This window comes from Erpetoichthys calabaricus, chromosome 2 (assembly GCF_900747795.2).
Source record: "Erpetoichthys calabaricus chromosome 2, fErpCal1.3, whole genome shotgun sequence".
In the NCBI taxonomy this organism is placed as follows: Eukaryota; Metazoa; Chordata; class Cladistia; order Polypteriformes; family Polypteridae; genus Erpetoichthys; species Erpetoichthys calabaricus.
This window is the reverse complement of record NC_041395.2, coordinates 151,100,856-151,111,227: the sequence shown is the minus strand read 5'-3', so window position 1 is coordinate 151,111,227 and position 10,372 is coordinate 151,100,856. Positions and strand designations below refer to the sequence as shown.

Below are 10,372 nucleotides of genomic sequence, written 5' to 3'. Positions count from 1 at the left end.
ATATACAGGTACTGGCTCTTTTTACCCAGTGACATTTAAAACACTTTTGTAAATATAAAAACAGACCTACTTTATGCATTTCAGATTACTTCAAAATTAGTATTTTGAAATCTTCCTAGGGAAATGCAAATTATTAAAAAATCCAAGCAACAGACATGAAAGCAGTTTGGGGGGTCGAGTCAAGTGTTACCATGGACCTGCATATCAAACTGGCAGAACCTTCTGTTTATTTTAAATACTACTAAAATATTTTGATTAAGAAAAATGACACAGTACAAATGGATCATATTTAATATACAGTAAGTCCTCAAAAGATGCATTCATACATAAATAATTTTATACACACATCATTCTGACATAAATGTCTCACTTTTGCAGCATTCTGAACTGTAATGAAGATCATAAAAACAAAGTTAGTTCATTTCACTTTAACATTCTACTACATCCAAATACAAAATGTGACAATAATACTGGCTCATTTAGCTAATGAAACCAAGAGTATTAGAAGGACCGAAGCAGTGCAAGTTAAAAAGAAAAAAAAAGTTTATAAGATGGCATACACTATGAAGAGACTTTTACATCAAGACATATTTAAATGTGTATTTATTTATTCATGTGATATTTCACTTTATATTCTTTAATTAAGTTTTGTGTTATAAAATAAGTTTATGGTTTATCATGATCACACAAACTGAGCAAGAAAATTTCCAGTAAATGTTTCATTATTTTTGTGCACCAAACTGGCAAAAAGTAGTTCATAAAAATGATACTGTAGCTCCATACTGACAATAACACACCATACCAAATTTAGAGATTGAATTGTACAAGTATGTTTCAAAATACAATATCCATTTAAAATGCTAAAGCTTTATGTATGTAAAGAAGGTTAAACAATGAAAAGGATACAAGCTCTAATCCTACTCCTGACATAATCAGTAACCTTGCTCTGACAGCTAAATATGTGTGCCACATGTCATTTGTATTATACACTTTTATACTTTGAATTTGTATTTACTAAAATAAAACCTAATGCATTTTAAGGGCCAGTAACATAATATTTGTTTCTAGTGCAAACCTTTTCACAATTCAGTCTTGTTTACGTAGGCTAATTAGTGGATTATGTCATAAATTACAAAATCATTAAAGAAATTCTGAAAATTCGACATAATTCTGTAATGGAATTCTAAAAATGATATCATGTATATAGTTATTAGACACAGCACAGGAATACATTTAGAAAGCCTCGGTGTGATTCAACTTCTTTAGAAAAGCCAGAGCAGACAAAAGGACAAATGATGTACTGGAAGGTTGGTCCAGAAGTTCCAGAGCTCAAGCGTACACTGGTCTCACATTTGGAGTGTTCCTTCTGACACTTTTTCAAAATGAAACCCTAATTCCTAGGTTACAAACTAAAGTACTACTTTATTTGGGCATATTATACCACTTAAGTGTTTGGAATGAAAATGTCACCAATATCATAAGTAAATAAAGATTTAAGCTTTCATAAATATTACCATTAAAACACTGTAATAGTGCTTTGTGAGAATACACTTGGGAACAGATACATAATTTTCAAGGATGATGATGTAGGCTACACTGGAATACCTACAGTATTGGTCTTTTATTTGCAGTTATGTTTGTCCTATCAAAGCTTAGACTACGTAGTGTTTGCCGACACTTACCTGACATGGTTATTACTCTACGATGAGTCTTAATATTTATTTATTTTTTTAATTCTAGCCTTGCTATAGCTTATCTGTGTTCTTTAACTTACCTTAGAAGGTAACATAACATAGCACAGCATTCTTAAACTAGCCGAGTCCAGTTCAGAGCCTTGGGTGGGCTCAAGACTATGCTGACTGCAAGAACCATTGGCACCTTATCAAGTAGAACATATTAAACTGAGCAATTCATCTGTTGAATGACATTTTTGTATCTTGAAATAGGTGGAGTTTCTAAAAGGGTACAAAACATGAATTGCTAATAGTTAAACATCATAAATACATTCAGTTATTTGCCTGATTATGACATTTCATTAATACAGTAAGATGTTCTGTTTGTGACATCATATAAAGTACTGTACATTTTTCAGCATCCTAAATGTCATTGGGCTAATCATTACATCCATGCAGATGGGTTTCAAAGAAAGTTGAAAATAATGTAAGAGTTAATGAAATACAATGAAAAAACAAAATTATAGTAAAATAGCACATACAAAATGAAAAACAGTTCAGAAGCTGCTTTGATTGCCTTAGCAACTACTGATGAATCATTAAAAAAACAGCAAAGCACACGGTGTAACAGCCAGACTGCAGTTATGAAATTTATGTGTAATGTGTACTGTGACACAGTGATTAATATGCATATTCAACCAATAAATACATCTAAACAGGGTTTTCATTAATACAACACAAATTAACCGCAATTTTTCAAACTGTAAGAATAAAGTGACAGGTGTAAATTAGAAATCTATAAAAATCTACCACAAATGTTGTTTCTGTAAATTACAAAATACCCTTTTCACAACATCAGAGACAGATGCTCAGAAAACTACAATAAGAAAGAATTCAGTTTTGTCAGACTTGGGGCACATCATAAATGGAAGGTCACATGCAAGTCAGCACATTTTTTTTGAAGAACTTAAAGAGTCAAAGTATCCACAGGCTATGCTCAGCTCCAAATGAAAGCTACATAATGTCCTTGGTATAATTAAACTGGATATCAGTGTGAATGGCAAAGGTTTCAGAGTCAGAATTGTAATAAAACGTGGATTCAAATAAAGGTCTTAAGATCCTTTGTGCTTCACTCAACACAGATGTTTCACTGAAGTAAACAATGCATAGCCTCAGGCTTTAAATCAGTCACTGTTTTCTTGACTGATGGACTCCTTTTTTTCTTTCTATTCTATTTATTGATTGATTACACAAGCTAGCAGTGATTTACTTGATGCTCTGTGATTTAAGGCTTCAAATGAAAATATGAGGGAACTGATAACACACCTAAGAGCTTTAAGTGAGGGAAAGTGGGGGAAGCCATAAGACTGTTCATCCTCCAAAATCAAAGAGAAGCAGGATTTGCATTGGTGCAAAGCAACATCAAAGGAGAAAAAAATCTTGAGCTTTCGAGAAATTGTACAGACACCTTTTCTTTAGATGAACGGAAAGTCATCGTTGACTAATTAAAGGTTTACCACAGATTAATTATGAACCATAACCGATCTGTCATCAGCACCACTTTGTCAGAAATAATCAATGCAGCATGACATTATTTAAAAAGAGTCATCTTCATGAATTAAGTCTCATGCACCTTTAAACCAGTGCTTTTTTATTGCCTTCATAGTTTATTTATACCCATGTTTTCCAGAGATCCTGAATATTAGTCTTTCAGCTCACTGGTAAAAGCACCAAAAATTTTCCTCTATAGTGTCGGGCTTTATTGTTTCATACAAACTCGACAGCGACTAATGATGTTTTCAAGTGCACCTGCTTTTAATGTTTTTGATTGTGGTTTTCTGAAAAACAGAATGGGACAATGCAATTAGTCAAATTTTATAATGGGTATAAAACATACAAAACATTTTCCCAAAAATAGCTAAAGATTAGTTGCTAAATTACTGTTCGGTACTGTTTAGTAGTCAAGCCCCTACCCTGTATAAAGTATGCTGATTCTAGAGTCATATATTGCAATGGCGTCAGTGAATTTCAAAAAATTACCAAGGGCAGGGGACAGGTACCTGAACCTATGGAGGTGTTATTTTTGAAAAACTATTGCTTCTACTAGAATTTATTGTTGTGGTGTCATTACTACCGACTACTGACTGACCATTGCATGCTACAATCATTGCTGGCAGCTGCCAAGTTGATTAAATGCACATTCATTTTTCCATGCTGATGTTCACTTCAGTGCTGCACTTGTATAATGCATTCACTTATACAGAGCTTGGTGTACATAAATACATACTTTGATGCATGATGCAACGTGAATAATATTCACCAAGCAATAGAATGCTACCACACAGAAAATACAGTATGTAGTATCTGAATGATAAAGTATGTACCAGACATACTGTACACACTTAATGACACAGTGAAACCCTTGGGTACAGAAGTAGATGTTTCTTTTTACTTATTTTTGCCTCACAGACAACATACAGTATGAGCACCTTGTAGAAGCCACAACTGACGTATGTAGTGTGTGATTGATACGGAGGTGGTAGACATATTTACTTAGCCAGTAAAACTGCTTTTATGTCTTCATTGCAGTTTACTTTTTCATCTTCCAATTTCTCCTCTCTCTTTTTCATTGCTTATGAACTTACTAATATCATTTACTAATATATATATACATTGAGTGTTAATTGCACCTAGCTTTTTAACTTATTTAATACTAACATACCCCATTTATGTTCCTTAAGGAAACAGCTATGTCAATAAAGACAGTGTGGATTTCCTTTCTAATTTTTAATGTATAATCCAGGAAAAAAAGTTAACCTTGTGTGATGGATGTTCACTTTCACAACTCATTTACTGTTTTTTTAAAATGGTCCGCTCTGAACACTTCACCTAAGTGTCTCTTACTTAGATTACTACATCTCTCTCTTTATTGATTTTCCTGTTACATTTATTACAATATATTATATGATTGAATATAACACTTTTATTAAATTTAACCTATTGAGACCACGTTTACAAATATTTTTTCTTAAATTTGTAAAATGGTTTGTGGTATTGATCACTATAAAAGGAACTTCATAAAATTGATTGATTTTTCTGTATAAATACGTCATCTAGCCATCAATTTTCATCTCACTTCTCCTGTTTAATAGCAGTGGTAGCATGAGACATGATAAGGAAGGTCTAGCTCAGCATGGGGGATGTAAAGGTCTTAAAAATATATGCTATATCTTTTGGCATAATATTTTGCTGCCACAGTATGATGAAACTGACAGTTTTTTCGTAATGAAACTGGACCAGGAGATTAATGTGATAGTCTAAAATGGACCAAGTTGAAAAACTAAGAAGAGAATTGGGAAGGGTAGTAAATAGGTTAGTGAATACTCAAAAGTAGACATAATGTGGAAAAGCTAGTCAAGATCAATATTTCTTGAAATGAGGCAAAAGAAGCTGGCAAGGGCAGGGACCATTGAAAAAATACTAATTTTATCATCTGTGATAAAGAGTGTTATGGTAGTAAGCAAAGACATACATTAAAAATTTGCAAATTGAGTAATTTACCTGAAAATATCCGATGAATTTAATGCTGCTAGCCAATAGCTATAAGAGTCTGCAAAATTATTGCATGTTCCCTTTGTATGACACTCAATAAATGGTGTGTGGCGGAATTCCTCTAGACAGGAACCTGGTGAAGCCAGTGCCTGACCAGAACCTTCAGCTCCTGCACCCCTGTGCTGAATGAAATTCAGAATTCATTGTTAAATTCTAACGTAATCAGTTTAATAAGCAAATCAAAACACATGATTTATTAAAATACACAGATTCTGTATAATTTCTGGAATAAAATGTTTAAGAATGCACATTGGTATACTGGGTACAGTAGCTCTTTCACTTCACAGATCCAGCGTCCTGGGTTTGAATCCTGTGCCTGGTCACAATCTCATAGAGCTTGCACATCTTCCCTGTCTGCCTGAGTTTTTGTCCTGCATCACCACAGATGTGCAGATTAGGTTACCTGCTCATTCCAAGCTAGACCCTGTGTGAATGTATCTGTGTGCAAGAGTGTACCCAGAAATTAACTGTTTCCTGCCTTTTCAGAATACGTTCTACCACTTGAATCTAAGGGGTAGGAGAATGTTATGTTATAATTTCATGAACTTGTATATAAGTGATAGTAAACAATATATGTAGAAATCTTTATTTATAACCTTAACTGTTGTCCTTCTCAAGACTGTACTGTTTGGAAAGAAAGACTGGTGTGCACTATCCCGGGATTGTTCTTGCCTTGCGTCCGATGCTTGTTGGGATGCACTCCAGTTTTTCCATGATCCTGCTCAGGATAAGCATGTTTACAAATGGCTAAACACATGGATTATTTTATGAGTTATTCATGGTAAACAGACGGGAATGTGTGTATATGTGAAGAAAGTGCATGTACAGTATGTCTTTGAAAGAATACTCCACCCAAATATTTTTTTTCTGTTAATTACCTTGTGTTGGTTGTAGTGGTGACTGAAAAAAAAAAGTTAATTCCAGATATTTATGGAGGACATAAATAACAAAAATTCTTAATACAATGGGCTCAAGTAAGGACCAAAGCTGAACAACAGCACACAATACCAAAATGTTCATGAAAAAAAAAATCTCAATTTACTTGTGTGACATAATCCATCTGTCACTTATCCAGGTGTATGCTCCAAACATATGTATTTTGGCTAAAATATTGTGACATAAATCATTTTACAGAAATCTTGCCCATGTACAACTGGAGTACATTAAAACAAAATTGAGCTAATGAGTTTAAGACCTCTCTCTTCATATGTTGTTCATTAAGTTCAGACTAATTCAGTACTTACAGATTTTGTCATTGACTATTTGTGAAACTACACTGGCAAATTCATCTTCTGTTTGTTGTAGCAACTCAGATATGCACAAATACAAGGTCTATTTTCCACCTGATAATGTTTTCATGTGCCTTTCTTTAACTGTTAACCTCTAGTTGTACATGTTTCTTAAACTATGTCCTGCAATGTTGATATCACATGAGGCAACAGAGAAGAATGAGGAGGGAGGCAGGTCTTCCATTCAAAAGTTCACTTTCATTTCAGCATGCTCCACTTTCATTCACAAGGCGATTTTCCAGAAATGGTTTATTTAACAATATTTTAGCAAAAATACATATGTTTGGGATGTGAGCATGCAACTGGATACCTGACTTGTGAATTATGTGACACAATTAGCATTCTGAACTACTTTTCTGTTGTTTAGCATCCTGTTGTATCAGGAATTTTGTTACTGTATATCCATTCTCTATAAAAGTACTATATTAACTTAAAAACTTTTCTCAGCCATAATTACAAAAAAGGTTAGGGTAAGTAGATATAAAAATCATTTTGGGTGGAGTATTCCCTTAACTTTGAACTGCTTATGTTAATACACTTACAATATTGATATAACTTACTCCAATCTTACATTTTGTATAATCTTCTTGTATTTCTGAATTTTTCTGAAGTACTTTTTGATAGTGCTTACAATAAAAGATAATATATATAGTTTTTCACAGAGATGTGAGGTGGATTGTGCATTGTGACAATTAGTTAATAACATCATGGTATAAAACACAGAGACTTGGAAACAGTAAACTATAAATCTTCTTAGGAGCTTTATTAAATATTTCCTCTGTGCTGCATTGGATTTAACACTGATTCAGAGTATAGTGAATAGGTATCTTATCGGTTCTGTTGTTGGTTAGTTCTAATTGGTATATACAAGCTCATTCAGCGTACAAAATGGTAGAGAAATTATGAGAACATCTTTCCTGCCTCTCTTTTGTACCCCCGGTCACATCCTCTCTTTATCTGCCATTAGTTCTGAGCTAGCCCCTGCTGCACTCTCCTGCCACAGGTTTCTTGTCTCTATTGTAGTTTACTTTTTATCTGCCCTCTCTACTATTGATCTCTGAACTCAAAGAGCTGATTAACTATATGTATAAAATTACAATAATTAAATGTTTACTTTTTTTGGTCAGTTTGAATATAATAAAAAAATCTTTGTCCTTTTAAAAAAAAATGATGTTTACTATGTTTGAACACTTCATAAAACTCCTAATTCTCTATGTGAAAACTGACATTGAAATTAAAATGCTCGGTAAGGACAGCAATATTTCTTAAATTAGATAGAAGGGTTATGAGAAATAAAGAATTCACCAAATGGACTGGCTACTGGCAAAGTTCTTTTCATGACAGTCTCCTACCCAAAAAATGCTGCATTTGTTAACACAAGACTGCTGAAAGGAAATTATCTGCCTTCACCTAGTACCATTACTATAATTCATGATATCATTTCATCCCTAGGATACCCTTATAGGGGCTTTATAAAGGGAGCCTTAGAATCCAGTCACTTATTGTTAGGTATAGAGCTGATGCACTTTTAAATTTTAAGAAAGCATTCTGTTTTTCTTTAATAGTGCTTCAGTTCTTGTAACACTGCAGTGTTAGATTTATAAATAAACATTAGGCTAAACCAAAGGCTAACAAAAATGAAAAACTGTAAGATGCATGGTTAATTGCACAAGTTTAAGTTTATCAATTGGTTCCTCTTTTTTTGAGATAAAGGGTGTAAATGGAAGCTCAAAAGCAGAGCTTTATAGGTGGTAGGGAGGCAGGATAAGGTAGAGGTCCAGCGTATGAGACATGATACAGAAGGGACTAAATCAGTGCTAGTTTTCAAACTCCAGCTGAAACTTCATTAGATTTTATGAATTTGTAATTAACGTTACATTATTCACAAATCAAATCAGGGCCATCTATCCTGTCAGACATCAGTTGCAAGGCAAAAATCAGCTGTGGCCAGGGCACCGGTCTACTGCATTATACACTTGTACACACATCCACATGTCTTTGAGATGTAAGAGAAGTACTGGAATACACAAAGAAACGCCCTTACAGATATTGGGAGAACACATACAGTAGACTCCACACAGACAATGACTGGTCACAGATTTTGAATCCAGGATAATGAATCAGGCAGCAGGACTAATCACTATGCCACAGTACTCCAATGAATTTCAAACTGTGCAAATGTCTCTTGCTGAAATTTACACTCCCACCTTGTGGACTATGGCCTATGAACTAAATCCTACAACAAAAATTTTGCTATAAAAATCAGATGTACAACAGAGAAAAATACCAATTTATAAACAAATAAAAAAGTTAGTGTTTTGAATATCCACGTAAATTTTAGTGAAAAAATACCACGTATGGCCTCTTGCAACAGAAAGGAACCTTCTGGAAAACAAATTACTTGCATGTTATAAGGTAAAATATTTCAAAGCATTTGGTACATTATTTAATCAACTACATATAAACACACATACACATGTCCTTACCATTATAAATGAGTAACCAAGCCATAGTGAACTCCAGCCCACAGGACAGTTTGGCAGTTGTGTTGTTTGACTGTGAACTGTGATGATATTTGCAGCACCTTCACATACTACACATCTTTAATGTGAAAAAAGAAACATGTTTGTGAACAGATGGTTATACAGAACTTGAAATACTGAACACATTATTGACTTTGAATTCAGGATTTAGTTATTTTGTTTGTGTATCAATGAAACTACTTTTACCTGCTAATATATGGCTGTAAAGGTGCCCCTGAAACTGCAGTCATACTTGCTGGCATTGGCTCTTCAGTAGAAAGCCAATATGAATAGTCATTCCTTGATGCATAGTTGCATATGTTGTCAGGGGTGCATAGCAAAAAGGGCATTGTTGAAAACCTTGGTAGGCAGCTTCCAAGACTTCCTAGATAAACCGACAACACATGTTAATCATCTGCTATTGTCTTGCTATTCTGTGAAGCAAACCTGGCAATTTTGCCAGTGATCCTACCTAGGTCTTGTCCGTGTGCCCTGTCATTGCCCTTTATGTAAAGCAGTGAATACCCAATAAGAATCTGCTGGGTCCCAACTGGACATAAAGGAATGTCTCTTGTTTGGCTATGGCGAGTAAAGATGAAGCCATGCATTTGTCCACTGGGTAGAGATAAGCCTGGAGGTCCATCTTGCCCACGTGGGCCGGTAAGTCCAATCAAACCAGGGGGACCTATAAACCAAATGAAAGTTGGGTGCATTTAAAGGAAAGTAATTAGAATGAGTCTTAAGTTAGAATGCTTAGACTGCTAAAAGAAATTTTGATTTAGTGAAATACATATACAGCATGAAATGTGGAGATGAACATTAATATTTGAGTTGCTCAAAAAGCAAAATATTATATTTCTAATCGAAGTGCCAAATGTTCTTTAAAAAGATAACATTAATTTAAACTACTTAAAGGACTGAACTAACATTCTGCATATAATTTAGTTCTTAACTTTCAGATGTTAATTATTGCATCAGTGTCTAGTTGTTGGTAAAGAAATTTAAATAAAAATAGTTTTGATACTCAATTAAAAACCCAACTAATCATTATTTAATTGCTTTTAGTTTCTGATTAATTACTGTTATTGTAATTCTTTTAATTACTTGATCATGATAATAAAACACATACTGTATTCAGAGATACTTTTCTCTTCTAATATATACAAAGCAATAAAAATTCACAATTATATCTTTATGCAGGTCAGGTCAAGTTGGGGAGCATGCACTGGTACAGTGTGTTGCCGCACCCAACACAAGACGAAACAGTTCGGAATTC

The 10,372-nt window shown here is 33.9% G+C and overlaps 1 protein-coding gene across 1 annotated transcript in view; it reads right to left on the bottom strand.

The window, feature by feature from the left end:
• Window positions 1–585: 585 nt before the first annotated feature.
• Window positions 586–10,372, bottom strand: part of col4a3 (collagen, type IV, alpha 3) — a 254,825-nt gene continuing 245,038 nt past the window's right edge. The window contains exons 48-52 of the mRNA XM_051923014.1: window positions 9,569–9,781; window positions 9,304–9,481; window positions 9,061–9,175; window positions 5,235–5,407; window positions 586–3,511 (exon numbers count right to left, since the gene is read on the bottom strand). Of these exons, the coding sequence (XP_051778974.1) occupies window positions 3,433–3,511; window positions 5,235–5,407; window positions 9,061–9,175; window positions 9,304–9,481; window positions 9,569–9,781 (758 nt within the window). The 3' untranslated portion in view covers window positions 586–3,432. The remainder of the gene's footprint in view (window positions 3,512–5,234; window positions 5,408–9,060; window positions 9,176–9,303; window positions 9,482–9,568; window positions 9,782–10,372) is intronic.